Source organism: Corvus moneduloides, chromosome 16 (genome assembly GCF_009650955.1).
Source record: "Corvus moneduloides isolate bCorMon1 chromosome 16, bCorMon1.pri, whole genome shotgun sequence".
In the NCBI taxonomy this organism is placed as follows: domain Eukaryota; kingdom Metazoa; phylum Chordata; class Aves; order Passeriformes; family Corvidae; genus Corvus; species Corvus moneduloides.
Genome location: NC_045491.1, coordinates 6,145,243 through 6,161,043, shown reverse-complemented (window position 1 = coordinate 6,161,043; position 15,801 = coordinate 6,145,243). Strand labels below are relative to the sequence as shown.

Genomic DNA, 15,801 nt, shown 5'->3' with positions numbered 1-15,801 from the left:
AAATCTACACTGGCAGACTCTGCTGGGACTGTGACAGAATGGGGCTTCCTATCTCAGTATAGTGCTGGTTGAAATTAAATGGTCTTTCATATTTTAACAGCATTATTTATGAATATAATTAGAATATTTTTTAAGGAAGTAGTGTGCTGTTAGGACAATGCAAGATGTGATCTTTTTAAACCTGAAAGGCAGAAGCTGAACAACCTTCTATGAACATCATTGATCTGAGGAGGTTTCCGGAGCTGCCAGTTTTTCTTGCAACATCAGCCTGTGAAGGATCTGATCTGGAGCTTTTTTGTTTGTTTTTAAGTGAACATACCACAATGTGATTATATTTAGGTATTTACACATAGTATAAATACACATCGAGCCTATAAATATACATATATTATAAATAACTTCAGCTTTCATTTCTATTTTGCTGCTTGTGAGCATATCTTAAAATAGATTGTGATGTTAAAATAACCTTTTTTTTCCAAGATAACCATTAAAATACTGAAATTGAAGTCATCAATGTGCATAAAGATATTTTTAGTATCTGATGAATCAATTGCAAATATTTGCTGACACTTTTATAGGAAGTCATGGTCATGGACCTGAAATAACTGGCTAAGATCTGGGGAAGGAGAGCACTTGAAGTGCTAAGCCAGCTTTGAATGTAGCTGAGTGGCCAGATAGATATTGGAGAAACACTAAACATTTGCACTGAAAAAGTCAAACCAGCTTCTTTATGGTCAGTGTCTTGAAGAGAAAAAAAAATTTCAACACAAAAGGGGCAGCTGATACTTCATTTCAATAATTATTTGCCTTGAAAGGAAAATCTACTTTGATTTAGAAATTCTGTTTGTGTATTTTTATATACATACATTTATATGCATAAGCATTTGTTTGTATATGTGTGTATAATTGCAAAGGATAAGACAGCTTTGCATAAATAGTAATTTATTAGTGGAATTCAAAAATCCATTTAAGTGCAGCTTGATATAAACCTAAATAAATTTGACTTCCAGATCTAATTAATATTGCTGTCTATTTTCCCTGGATGGCAAGGAAAAATGAATCTAGAAAGGAATGTTCAGTTAGCATAATTGTTCTAATTAAAAACACTAAAAGCAAACAGTTGTGAAACCTGGAGTTTCCATATTTTCCTCATTTAATATGTTACATGTTACTCATCGAGTCAGTTAATGCTCCGTGCACTTGTGTGTGCTACTGGCTCAAGGAGCTGAATGTGCTTCCCAAAACATTCCAGTTTTCTGTAAATCTGACTAAGATGTAGAACAAGATTATTCCAGAGGCCTTCAGAGCAGGAACTGAGTCCACACTTCTGTAGAACATAACACAGGAATTGCTAGTCGGGAATCATTAAACCAGGAGGTTTTTGAGTGTGTGCACTGGGTTTGGGGTTATTATTCGGGGAGGGTTTTGGTGGGTGTTTTTCCTCCCTTCATGTTTGTGTGCTTTAACATTTTGAGGATTTTTTAACTTCAAACCCTCTGGAGCTTGTTGAGGATTTGTTGTTTTGGCTGGAAACAGATATTTTGACTTAAGTACTGGATGCCTTTGGATTCTGTGCTAGAGGAGAATGTTCAGATTCCTTCAGATCTGTCAGACCATGCATATGGTGCTCACACCTGTTCCAGCCACCTGACTTGTAACCTGACTGGTTACCCAGCTCTCCCAGTGCTTTGCCATTGCTGCTTAAAATTTCCCTGAACAAATTGCCTGGCTTAATTGCAACGTTAGGAAGAGCTGGATAAGAACCTGGAGAAGTCTGTTTTCCCTAAATCACTGCAGAAATGAATGTGTATATTTTCTATTAATCAGTTTATTTTCTTACCTCCTTATCAATGTGCAGAATGTCAGAGTGATGGATGTGTGGGGTGGGAAATAGGGGAGGCAGAAGCTGTAAATCAGGTGATCCTGCCTGTGTGTCCCTGCATTTCACAGGCACACGGCTGTTCCCTGCTCCAGCGTGGGCGGGTGGATGGACAGGCAGAGACTCTTAAAGCAACTGGGTAGAAAATTGGAAGAATCTCTATCAGAGATGGCCCCTTTGCAGTATTTTTGCATATCTGAAGGCACTGTGTGGGACAGAGCACAATAGATAGAGAAGGGGTTTTTTGTAGCTTCAGTGATCTTTTCTTTCTGGGCTCTCCCATCTCCTGAACATGACTAATGCTGTACAGGAAGCCCTTTTCTCTTATTCATGCAGTCTGTAATATCTCTTCTGATCCACAGAGTGCCAAAAAATACAGGAAATTACTTTCACCTTATGAAAATTCATGATTGTAAGGAAGCTCTTAGAGCAATTGTTCTTTGGAAACTTCCCCTCTCCCCCCCCACCCCAAAAAAAAGTGGTTTTTTTCTGCTAGCAATCCATCGTAAATCTTTTGTTGATACACGGTAGTCTTTTGCAAATCCAAGTGTTCTCTCTTCTTTATGAAAAGACACATCCAGTTTTAAATGTTAGGAAATAATAAGCTCCAGCTCCTTTTGTGTGTGCCTTATGCTGGGAGTGTGTCCTTGTCCAGCACTGAATCCTCTGATCTCCAGTCTGATTCCTCACAATGAGCTGTTGTGTTGGCATCTGTTTAGAGTTGTACTGGGGGGAATAATTCTGTTCTGCTGTCTCAGGGCCATGGTGTAGAGGAGGATGTGTGGTTTAAGAGTTTATATTGCTGCTGGAGTCCAGGGCAGTACTTGGAGAAAGTTCCATTCTGAATTGGTGACTTGGTGAGGGCACCTACTGTCTGTCATTTGGTCATGACTGACAGCCCTGCTCTGTGATAGGCATGGGTTTTCCTGCCTAAAATCACTAAAAGGCAGCAGGATTTTCCACTTGATTGTTTCTCATCACATGGCTACAACTGTAAGACACATCCTGAACAATGAAGAAGATTTACTGAATTTCTTCTGCGTGCTAGGGAAGTGTTTGCAGGAGAGTTTCACTCCAGAGTAGTCTGCATCTGTAGGGAAACAATTTTGTTACTTCTTTAAAAGTAAGTGCAGGGCTTCTTGTCCCCACTAATGCAAAGAGGGGCCCTTGATTTGAGTGTGACACACAGGCGAGCTTGTGTGATAAAAGGCCAAATCCTCTTACACAAGAGTAAATTTTCACACAAGAGTGAATTTTCCCTGTAAATATTCCTCTTTTCTTCTCAATATAACTGCTAAAGGGCTTCGTATAAGATGAGCAAATGTGTTATTAAAAGTCTTGAGCCCAGAAGGGAAGCTATCTGTAGAAGAGCAAGTCCTTCAGAATGTTCCTTTTTTCATTTGTTTGTGACAAGCAAGTCTAGCTTAAGTCATCATAAATTGTGGGTGACTTAAATCTTTCACTTTTCTAAAGATACGCCAGCCAGTCTAGGATATGCTTTTGTTCACTGTTATGAATTTTAAACAAAATACATTGGTTTCTTATAAAGTGTTTCATTTTTACTCCCACTCAGTGTCAGTTAACTGCACTTATCTTACAAGGGGGAAAAAGCCTAATTCTTTAAGTCAAAGAACTGACTTAATAACACTTCTTTTTTATTGTAAAGATTTACTGGATAGATTGGAGCATTTGTTCAAATCTCGACTCAACTTTGATTTTTCCAGGCCTGCTGATACTGCTCTGTTAGACCTCAGTGCATGTTGGAAAGTGAGAAGTCCTTGGTTCTGTTGGATTTGCTATCCTAGAAACAAGCTTAGTTCCCATGTCTTTCCTTTTCCACAGGGTGAATCGGTGAAATACTTCCTGGATAACCTGGATCGGATCGGTCAGCTGGTAAGAAACCTTCTACTGACCCAGAGAGCTCCAAGAGACAGGGAAAGCCTGAGTGTGCTGTGATTAATGGGGTTTGGTTGGGTTCTTCAGTTGATTTTTTAAAATAATAATGCATTAAATAATTTCAGTTTTCTTTCTCTAGAAATAGTAAACTCCAGCTTTATGAAACTGAAGCTTGGTATTTGCGTAATCTTTTTTGACAGACAACAAGTGGAAGTTGTATTTGTGCACATATTTTATCAGCCCTTCTATGCAGTCTCTGGATCTCATTCACTTTTCCTGATGCTCTGATGGCTGGTGCTACTTAAGGTAGCAGAATGAAACCTTAGCAAAATAAAAACCCTTCCTGACACTTGTAGGATTCAAAACCTGTAATGAAAACATCTGTCAGGAGACTTGGAGGAAAAAGGGTTGATTTTCCTAAATAGTAACAGTGATAAGGTTCTGAAGAACAGATTTCTCTACAGTGGTAGGTTGGGCCACAGCTTGTGGTAGAATCTGTTGCTGTACTCGCTGGTCATGGAGTGTGAACCTGGAAGAAGAATTTCCACTAAAGCTTTCAAGATGGTCCTTGTAAGAGTAATGAACTGTGGAAAAAGTAAATTTAAAAAAAAAATACAGTGATGACTTGATCTGCTTTGTTGTACCTAAGTGGCAGGAACACTGTAGCTAAGAATTTCATGACGAAAAAATACACTTCAGCCTTAAATGAAGAGGCTTGAAGGATAAAAATGTGAAGGAGTGAATTAGTCCTTTATTTTTGTTCTTGTGTGTCTCAGGATCTGTAGCTGCTTACCAAAGTGTTGAGCTAAGTGATTAACAGGCCAATGTTTTAGAGTTGAGTATTCATTCTTCATGTGATGGTTTAAAAAGGCAGCTCCTGGTGATTTACTTCAGTATTCAGGCATTAGCCAGCATTTTTGAACGACTTTTTTTGATGCATCTCTCCTTTCTTTTGCAGAATTATTTTCCCAGCAAACAAGATATTTTGCTGGCCAGAAAAGCCACGAAGGGGATAGTAGAGCATGATTTCATCATTAAAAAAATTCCTTTCAAGATGGTGGATGTAGGGGGACAGAGATCTCAGCGTCAAAAATGGTTCCAGTGCTTTGATGGAATAACTTCAATTTTGTTCATGGTCTCCTCCAGTGAATACGACCAGGTCCTCATGGAAGACAGGCGCACAAACAGACTCGTGGAGTCCATGAATATCTTTGAGACAATAGTCAATAACAAGCTTTTCTTTAACGTTTCCATTATCCTATTCCTCAACAAGATGGATCTTCTCATCGAGAAGGTAAAGACTGTCAGCATTAAGAAGTATTTCTCGGACTTCAAGGGCGACCCTCACCGGCTGGAGGACGTGCAGCGTTACCTGGTGCAGTGCTTCGACAGGAAGCGGCGGAACCGCAGCAAGCCCCTCTTCCACCACTTCACCACGGCCATCGACACGGAGAACATCCGCTTCGTGTTCCACGCCGTCAAGGACACCATCCTGCAGGAGAACCTCAAGGATATCATGCTGCAGTGAAGGAGAGCAGCCCCTGCTCTGTTGAAATTTCGCTGGAGGGTTCGATCAAAGTTTTTATCCTTTCTTTCTGGCCCTTGCATGCGGTGTAGGACCCATGCGAATTCCTTGGCTCAGGAATGCTGTACACTAGCCAGTCCAAACAGAGGAGCTATAGGCCGGAGGAGTCATGTTGATGTTAGCTACTGAATCATTTGGACTAGAAACACTACTGAAACCTGGCCATGGTAGGTTCTGTACCGAGTTTGGAACGCTGAATGACATAACCACCGTCTGCCTTCTTTGAGAACAGAAATCTCTGACAAACCATGGATGGAAGACACGTTTCAAATGAATGCGCTCATTTTTCAGAAACTCTAGTTGTACAAACTGCCTTTTTTTTGTAGTTTGGAGGTGCTGAATCGATCAAACTAATCTAAACATGATGAGATTGGCAGCTGTGTTGGAGAATGTTAATGGAAGTTCCGTTCTTAACCCTTAGGAATATAACCAGGTCTTGTGTGTGTGTTCAGCTTTGCTGAGGGTCTAGAATCCACCTTCCAAGGTGGATGCACAGCTCTTGTCTGAAGGCTTTGCATGAGTCTCCTGAGGCAGAAGTCTAAAACTGTGTAAGGAAACTCATGTTGGAGTAAATGGGATGGGGAGTTAAGGCCTTGCTGATACGAAGAAGGGTTTATTTTGCACTATGTATGGAGGGTGTTACATCGTGGGAAAGCTGATTTCCTTGGTGCAGCAGCCTGTGCTGGAGCACCCAGCCATGTATCTGCACAGTGTGTGCTCGAGGGAGATGTGCTCCATGGCAAGCCAGCACTGTCCTCACAGCCACAGTGGGCAGAATTTGTGAAGGTTCAGTGTCTCACATGACAGGGCTTCATCTGTACTCAAAAGTTTGAAAGCTGATTAAACTCTTAAGCAAAGGTTTTGGTAGCACAGCAGCTGCTTGATTAGTTCCCAACAGCTGACCTTGTAGGAAGACTGAACACCCTGGAGATCCCGGCTTTCCAGCTGCACTGATGTATTTGGACAGCAAGACCTTGCTGTAAAATTAGGCTTTAATCTGTGTCTTAATGGGATCTTCAGCCTGTAGGGATGCACATGGAACCCGGAGCACGGTCAAGTTTGGAGTCGCCCCTTTTGGGCAGTGGTTTGTGTGTAAAAGGGCAAGAGGCTGTGAATAATTTGGATGTGAACTCCGAATTTCCTTGTGCTCTCAATCTCTGCCAGGTGCCTTTTCTGCGTACAGACATTGAATCTTTTCTACTACAGTGTGGGGTACATGAACAAACCGAAGATATTGTAGTGCTATCCTTTAGGTAACTCACACATAGTTTACTGTGCAATTTTTGTCATAGTTTTTGTCCAAGAATAAAACCTGAAGGGCTGTTTGTACCCATAAAAAGTCAGCAGATTCCCTGGAGTTCTTATCCCCTTTGAGCCTGTAATGGCATGTCAAAACAAGCAAAGTTTTACTTCAGCTGGTAGTCCCATGGGAAATGTGGTCAAAGAAAAGTCCTGTTCCGTCGTCCTTTCATGTTAATTTGGATAAAATCTGGAATCTTTCTTCCCCTCTGAAGCTTGCAGATGTTCATATCAGTATTTTTGTGTAGTTTCCTGATGCAGCAGCCTCCTGGCTTTCTTTGTGCAGGCTTCAGAGTGGAAAAGCTGTGGCTGTTTCCATGCCTGTAACAGGCACAGAATCGAGGTAAGAAGCAGCTGAGAAGTTGCAGATGGGAAAATCTAACTTAAATTTCAGCAAACTTAAACAGGAATTAGCTTCCTTGTAACAAGTCTTATTTTGCCAGGACCAACTCTGTCTTTTAAATATTTATTGATTTTTAACCTTGAAGGTGAAGAGTGTTATGTGACTAATATTCAGATGGGGGGAAAATCTCAAGATTATTACATTTGAAAAGGAAAATGTTTCACCCTGGCGTGATGCAAACAAGTTTACTCATCACATAAGGTTGGTTTCTCTAAGCCCATTTGTCTGGCTGAAGTCTAAGGCTGCTTTCAAAGCTTTCAGATGTTTTCTGAGTTCTTGGCAGTGGTTTTCACTTCACACAAGACGCTGGGAAAGAGGAGGCAGTTGTGGGCTCACCTGGCTTCTAGGTTGACTTCACTTTAGTTTTAGTTTGCCGTGAGCTTTATTCTTCCACTGAATTTTCCAGATGGGTTAATATAATGCTTGTTTTCTCAAATTAGTTAAACATTCCCTTTCAACTGTATTTTTTCTAGAGAATTACCTCAGTTTGGTGTCTGAATCTACTGTAGTTTTACCTGGAAGCATAGCATGGAATTTCCTGTTCTGTTTTTCTCTTGATACTCATCCATGGTTTTGTATCCTTAGTCACCTTATGGATTTAAAACTCTCAACAGAGCTAATGATGCAACTTAAAATATAAGTAACTTAAAATCTGCACCTGGAAATGAAACAGCATGAGAGATCTCGCACTGAGCTCTCAAGCTGCTTTTTTTTTGTATATGGCAGTTTTGCACACTAAGTCTTAGGGAACCAGTTTGTTCACCTTGGGCCCGTTCTTGCCTTTCTTGTTTTCATTGATGAAATGGGCCTAAGTGTGGGGCTGCAGCCTGCAGATGAAAATCAGTGGTTTGGCTCTGTGGGCCCAGAGTTCTGTCAGGTTTGGGTAATGATGGATCAAACCAGGAACCCCACGTCAGGAAACTCCTTGCAAAAGTCAAGCACTTCCCAAGTTTGCAAATGAGCTGGCCTGTGAGTAAAAAGGATGTGGGGGTCTTTTTGAAGTGTCAGCTTTCTCTGCAAAATACGCTCCTCTTCTTGCCACAGCTGCGTGGGTTTGGGTTTTTTTTTTCAAGGTGAGTTGTAGTATAATAAAGCCAGAAAGTCATGTTGTGGTAAATCAGTGAATTACTAAAGCAGAGCTTAGGTAGATGAGGTTGTTCACATATTTCGGGACAGGCCTGGTTGGTTGCTTAGTCCTTTCACCAGAAACAAATAGAAAACTTTATTTTAAGTGACATCCTGGAGAACTTAGCAGGTAAACACAGCTGGAGAGAACATCTTTTCTTGTTAGCTTTATAGGTTTATTGTTCATTTGGCTGGTCAGGAAATGGGTCACAGGCAGGATGATCATCAGATGGAGATCTTGAACAAGTACCTTTTTTTTTTCTTTTCTTTTTTTTTTTTAAGAAAAAAGCAGCTTTTTGCTGTCCCTGCTCTGACAGCCGGGGTCAGTGACAGACTGTTGCAAAGGGGTTGTCTCTCCCGAGGACAAAGAGAGGAAGCTCTTGCAGCCAGTGCTTGGGGCAGAGACTGACGTAATCTTGGAGTTTTAAGTAGAAAAATTAAATGGGAGTCATTTATCCAACACTACTTTGTGTTTGTTGTCCTCAAAAACAAGTGTTAAGCTAATCGAGTGTGTCAGTCAGTACCATTCCTGCAGCTTGCAGTGCTGTCAATCTCTGAACAATCCTTAGATGCATTGCAAGGTGCCTCGGTGAAGTTAAAAAGGAAGAGTGGTTTTCTGGAAGTGACATATTCAATAGGCACTTGTCACTTTGAAGGAATTAAATAGTTCTTAATGTTGAAAATTAATTAATGGTGGTTATGGAATTGAAATTACTGCCTGCTCAATTTTACAACTCAAAGATGCTTTCAGTTTCATGCAAAGAATGGATCTTATTTTATTTAATACAGCAGCATAGATTATTTGACTTATTAACTTGCTAATGTATTTAAATTTTTTAATTGCTGCTCTGTAAAACCTAAAACTAGGCATGTTACAAGAATGAAGAAGCTCCTGAAGATGACCATCCCCAGGCCTTCTGAGGCAGGTAAAGCTGCACTGCAGCCAAGCAGGCAGAAAAAGTAATGGCAAAGAAACTATAGGGAAGCGGAGTAGGAAGAGTTTGTTGGTACTGGCACTGGAGACAAAAATATAATTCCCTTAGGACAGCTGAAGTGGCATTTGGTGTGAAAAATGGTGCATTTGGAGTGTTTCCCATCCTGTCCGTGTGTTGCCCCCACATCCCCATGGCCTCATTCCCTCTGGGAATTCACCCATCCTGGTTACTGTGATCTGCAAAGAAACGTAGAATTAAAGCAGTTAAAAGAACAGACGTGGTACCACTGAAGAAACCTGCAGCTGCCTTTAGTGACAGACAGCTACCTTCCACAGAACAGCATTCTAGAAAACAAGTCCTCTGCTGCCTTTAGATGGCTGCCTTTGTATTAACTATGTTTTAACTTATATTAACTTATGTTTTGGAGTCTTTTCTATGTGTGTACTTCTTTAGTTCTGGGGGAGAAAAAAATCCTTCTGTGCTTGGACCTACAGGATTTCTCTGAAAGGCCCCTCTGATTTTCAAGTTTTGACACCTGACTTAGCTTGGCTTCTGTCATCAAATTTTCAGGAGTACCTGCTGGATTAATGGATGATTTAATGTGTGCCAGCTTGAGAGACAAACACGATATGCAGCAACACCTCCACACAGTGCAGTTTGTCATGTAAACCAAACACTGATCTTACGATGAGAACTGTAAGTTTAGTAGCAGCCTCTTTTCTATATTCTCTTTCTAGTATAAAATCACGTGGTGTAGTCAGGGGTTTAATATAGCACTGCCAACTCTTTACCTCATACTCTTTAATTCTGTAACACGAAGTGGTGGGTGGGGTGTTTCAGTAGCAACTATAAAACATCTGTGCCTACTTCTGTAAATGAGCTTTTAACAGTTTTTTAGGGAGCATCCATTATGGATCAGCAAGACTGGCATGGTCTGGGCCAGACTTGGCCTGAGTTAATGCTGACTCCACACAGTTCTACGTGAGGACTGTAGCCTAGTGAGGAATAATTGGTAATGCAAGACCTAGTGCTTTTTAATAATACCTGTTTTGTAATTAGCTGGGGTGATCTCTGCTTTGTGCTGTGACGTGGGCACTTCTTTGTTTTAACACTAATCTTTTTTTACATAGATGGAAATGGGTAAAGCCAGGAGATTTGGAGCTGAAACTGCCTATCTGCTAACCAGGTGATGCTGCTTCTTTGCTCATCTTGGTGGTTGGGCAGTTTAGCTCGATCCTTGACGTTTTTATCTTTCTAATGGCATTTGGAAAGCAGTGTTGAAGTTTGTCTGTGTGTTGATATGCTTGTGTTCTTACTGGGTGGAGAGTGTGGAGGTACTAGATTGTCAGTGCTGGTGGTTCTGTGCCTGGCTGGAGGAGCTGTCACAGCACAGCTCTTGGCCTGTGACTGAAGGTCGTATCTTCTGTCTGGTGTGAAAATAGTCAGAGGGGGGAAAAAAGAGCAGCACTGACTTCCAAGGTGGGCATTCTGGTAAAAAAAAAAAGCCAAAGTATGTTGGAGGGGAGCAGGAGAGGGGAGCTAGTTTCTAAACAGATCCCAAAAGCTGATGATGCTTGAAGACTGTATTGAGGTGAAATACCATCTGCACTGACCCAAAAGCTTTGAGTGACTCCAGGGAGCCATTGGCTGTGAATTAAGAGCAGCAGGCTGGCAAGGCTGGCCCTGCCATTGTAAATCTCTCTTCATCTGTTCATCACTGGGTGCTGAAACTCTATTTTGACTAAAATACAGTATGCAGATCTCTGGCCAGACAGTGCATCTTACTCCTTCCTGACAGCTACTTAAACTTTCTTCAAGATACCAGAGCATGAGAAGGTAAGAGGCTGTTTCTGTTGTTTGAATAAAAACTACAACTGATGGAGAGCAACATTTTTAGGACCTCAGAGAGCATCTTTTGAGGGGAAGTGACAGGTTTTGAGTAGCACAATTTCTCTGCTATTACTTCCCGTCAATCTCTCGTGCAGGCGGTTGGGCACAAAGGCTGAGAGGAGATAGCAGGGAGCAGGGGGATGTGGGGGAGAAAGGATCTGTTGGGAGATCACGAGACTGGGGAAGGTGGTTGGGGGACATAGGTTTGGAGAGGTGTGTTCAAACTCCTGTTTGCGCTGAAGCCATTAACGCTCTGTAGGACAGGGAGTGTTCCTCCAGGCTGTGTTGTCTGGAATGTGGAATGGGCTTGAATTGATGATACAGATGAAAAAGTATTTCTGGAGACTCCACTGAACAGCAGTGCTGGTGTTTCTTGCTCTAGTGAGGAGTTGTCTTGTTTGTGAATCAAAATGTATGAAAGCAAACTGACAGAACACCAGGTTGGTTATCTGTGACATGACCACGTAGCTTAGGAAGCCAAGTGATGTTATATCTTTTATTCTGCAATGTACTTGCTCTCTGGTGCCTATGCGTTAACACACATACTATGCAATATCAGTCTTTTTTTAAACCAGTTCACTACATTGGGCAAGAAAGGCCTGAGTTTAGCCTTAATTTTCTTAACAATTCACAGGAAAGTACTTTAAAAACAGTGACAAACTAAAAGAAGGTGGAAAATGCATAAAGTAAAAGCACAGTCCCAGACTGCTCACGTAAGTGTCTTTCTAGCACCAAAACAGCATCCGTGATAGAAGCAGCTACTTGCTGTAATAGTTTCAACTTATGAAAACTGTGTACTAGATAAAATTATATTGTGATGTGTAAAAAGTGTATTTTATAGCTTTGGTGACTTAGTTTACTGTTTTGTATATATGAATTTTATAAATCTATTAAAACTTGACTTGTTATACTGTTCTTTATGGGTTTTGTCTTTCAACAAGAGTCTGAAGTGACTTTTTTCTTAAATTTTTTTCTGTGAGGGAGTTGCTTTTTGGACAAATGACAGCGTGGACTGTACGGAAGTGCAGCTGTCATGCCATGAAATCTCAGTCTGTAACATTTGGGTATCTCCCACTTCTCCACTCCTGGTTGGAGTCATTCTTCTGAGTGTGTCCAGGAGCTCAGGCTGATGACACATTAACCTGAGTGAAACTTGGAACTCGTTCATCTGTGGCATTCCTGGGGCTGACTGGGGCATTAGCACTGATGGGAAGTGGGAGGGGAGGCACAGCTGGAGTTTGCTTATGTATTTTAAGCTCAGCAAGGGAAGATAATTGGGCCTGTTGGGATGGGAGCACCTGTTAGAGATTCCTCAGTGCTGTGTAGCATCTGATAATAAATAGCCATGGGAACTGTGCCTGCTGCTTTCCCAGGGCCAGGCCCCTCTCTGGGAGCACTGCAGAGCCTTTGGAGGGTCACCAGTGTCCCTGTCACACAGCATTGCCATCCCGTGGCAACCAGTGCTGCCAAAACTCGGGCTCCAGTCCTCAGGAATGCCATAACCTTTCCTCACATTCCCTCACTTTAAAAGGTCATATCTGGCAGATTTTTGTGGCAAGTCTTGATTGTTTCTTGTGTAAACTATTAATGCCAATTCCACTGGCAGTGCACAACTCAAAACACTTCATGGAGCATTTTTTGTCCTTTCTACTAGTAATTGGAAATGCAGCACTTCAGCTGCATCAGGCCTTTGAGAATGGCTAACTCTTTGTCCCTGGAGTTGCTGAGCACTTCCAGGTGACGTGTACTGCCAGTGTTCTGCACCTCTGAAAACAAGGGCAGACCAGTTGCAAATCCAGTATGCTCTGGTAGAAGGTGCCCAGGTGTGATCACGAAGTAATCTGAAAAGCTTTCAGCAACAGCAGCAGCTCCAGGGGATCCCCTTGGTGAGCTGTGTGAGGCAAACTGGCCCTTTTGGGGCCCAGGTGTTCCTGTGAGATGCTCCTTTCATAACTCTGCTGCACAGATGTTGTTCCATAAGAGCAGAGCTGAAGCAGTTGGTTCTGCAGGTGGGTTTGTCTGTTCAGTGCCAGTGAGTGCTTGTGCCCCAGGGAGAGCCTAAACTCCATGTATTAACTTGGAATTACCTTCCCAGGATCAGCACAACTCCCTGTTCAGAACCAGAGTATCTCTTGTGCAATTTCAGTAATCCAAACTGAATATAAAAGGGAAAGCATTGCTCTTTCCCCAGGGAGAGGCTGCTCTAAAATGCAAAGTATAGCTTGTATTTTTGCTCAAGTGTACAAGGTGTAAGGTTTGGGGTGGTTATAGTAATATTTAAGTATTTGTTAGAACTCTTTGAGGAGAGAAATTAAATAAATCTGTGTGGTTTCTAGCTCCAGCCTGGTATGCCATTATCCTTACAGACCTGGGAGGAAGTTTACTCAGTTTTTTACTAATACCAAATTTCTTGCCACTTCCCAGGACTGACTGGCATCTTGGGAAGCTGTGTGGTGTTAAGGCAGGAAGAGTTAATTAGGATGAGTGTTCAGGGATTTTTACCAAAAGTAGCTTTCCCTTAAAGCCTCAATTTTGCTCAGCAGAAGCAGACTTCAGTGAGAAATACCATTTTTAGAGGAGAGAGGTGGTCACAGCCACTGTTAAATCACAAAGGGCTGGATCATGCTGATGGAATGTCTGTGGAAGGTGCTGGTTTTTCCTCTCCCACCCTTGCAAGCTGTTGCAGGCAATTGCATCCCAAACTAGTAAAGAGCATGGAATTTTTTGTTGTGGGATTTTTTTTATCATCTGGACAGTTGCTTTGTCTCCCCTCTCCCTTCAGCTACAGCAAGTCCCTCTTTTCATAGTAGGAGTGGAATGTTCTGCCTGTTTATTCTTGGAAGAAGATATTTGTCTTTATGAGCTCGTAAAGCTATTAAAAGACTGGTTTTTACTATGTTCAGGATTAGACTTCAGAAATTGCTTCAAAACAAGTGTCCTTGAGCTTGGGGCAGAAAGGGAGCTGCTTTGGTGGTGCAGGGTGCTGCAGGTGGCAACAAGATGGTGTGGTTGGGGAGATGCTCTGAGCCAGAGGAGTCTGACATGGATCTGTGTTGTGCCTTAGGGGTATTCCAGGGAAACCAACAGCAGCTGCAGGAAGGAGGTGCCTGAAGGAGGTGCAGGAAGGTCTGCTGGGGGGTCTCCTGACGGTCGGTCATGTGCAGGATTCCTTCCTACAGCATCTGCCTGTCCCCACAAGGCACCCCCAGGCCACCAGGCACAGAAACACAAGTGGTGCCCTCCAGGGCTGCCAGCCAGAGCCCTGGGCTGTGCCCAGGGAGCTCGGGGCAGGCTGCTGGCACTGTGTCCCTTTGGGACCTGCTGTCCCTTCCCATCTGAGTGCCCAGTTCCTTCCCCTGCCTGTCTTCTGCCAAAGGCTCCCCAGGCTGTGGCTGAGGTGCTGCACAGGGAGCACCCAGGTCTCCTGCCCACTGCCTGCCACACAGAGGAACAGTTCCTGGACCTGCTGTAACCAGCCCCAATCTTGGCTGCTGCGTTGTAAGTGACTTCAGGGTGTTGGATTTATATGTAGAGCACCCTACACTCCTTCTTGCTGATGGTTGATCCACAGCTTGACCTTCTAAAGTGGCTCCTAATTATCTCATCTGTATTTCTGTTTCACAGCTTACTCAGCAGCTTATTAGCTGCAAGTTATGTTCCCACACCTTTCCAAGTAGAAGGATTTCCCCAGGAACCTGCTGCTTAAAATGCGGGAAATCTTACTTAGGGGCTTACCTTCAATTTGGTCTACTACTTATTCCTGTGTCAGCTGTTTCCTGCCCCCTGCAACTCTGTTACTTGCAGAGAGGAGTAGCAGCTGTGCCTTTGTGCTTTAGTTCTGGTTATAACCTTCATTTTCGGTGTAACCTTGGCTGCCTCCAGTCTTTGCATTGGTGTGGGCTGGGGCAAAGAGCTGCTCACAGACCCTGTGCTTAACGTGCTGCAGCAGCACTGGAAACCTTTGCTGGTGTGAAGAGGAGCCCCTCCACAGGAATGTCTTCACATGACCAAACCCTGCAGTAGAATATTGCAGGGACCCTCTCCTCCAGCTGCTGAAGGGTTTCCAGCCATTTTGTGCCTCTCACTGTGGAGCTGCCTGTTGCCTGTGGGCACTGCTGAGCCATCTCATTTATGTCTTACCTGGAACACTTGTGGACAAGCTGAGCAGGTAAGTGGTGGTTCTGGCAGTGATGGTGTCAAAAATACCTGTTTGGAGTCACAACAGCTCTTCAGTTGAAGTTCCTGCTCTCGCAGCAGCACAAATGTAAGCCAAGTGTTACAAGGAGTCTCCCATCTGTGACTTCTTCCAGCCCTTCTGTGCCACCCCACTCCTCTGTTGTCTTTGAAATTTTATGGTGGAAAGCTGCCACTGTTCCCTTAGGCAGGATTGTCATCCTGAGCCTCTTCCTGGAAGGTTTCTAAAGTTCAGCCTAATAATTGAGTATGGAACCAAGGAAGATCAAACAAGGCTGAACAGAGAGTCATCTCTTGCTTAAAATAGTAAATGTGTTCGGGCAACAACTGAGCGCGTTCGGGGGCAGAACTCGGATTTGTAATTCAAGCGGAGCTTGTTTAGAAAGTTTCTGCTGCTGGGAAGAATGTCTTGGATGAGAACCCGTCACCTTTGTGGCTGCCAGGAGAGGGCGGCAGCAGCGGCTCCGCTGCTCCGCGCCTGCCCCGGTCCAGGCGCGCAGCCTGGAAAAATGTTTCCAGGAATTGCTGTCATCAGTCCCGAAGCCAAACTCCCTTTCTCTGCCGGTATGAATCATGCGGGTGTGAAGTGCTTGTG

The 15,801-nt window shown here is 43.0% G+C and overlaps 1 protein-coding gene across 1 annotated transcript in view; it reads left to right on the top strand.

Annotated features, from left to right (window-relative positions):
• GNA12 (G protein subunit alpha 12) overlaps positions 1-11,927 on the top strand; it is a 41,412-nt gene extending 29,485 nt beyond the window's left edge. Inside the window, exons 3-4 of the mRNA XM_032125709.1 lie at positions 3,722-3,772; positions 4,734-11,927. Coding sequence (XP_031981600.1) covers positions 3,722-3,772; positions 4,734-5,303 — 621 coding nt within the window. The 3' untranslated portion in view covers positions 5,304-11,927. The remainder of the gene's footprint in view (positions 1-3,721; positions 3,773-4,733) is intronic.
• Positions 11,928-15,801: the final 3,874 nt, after the last annotated feature.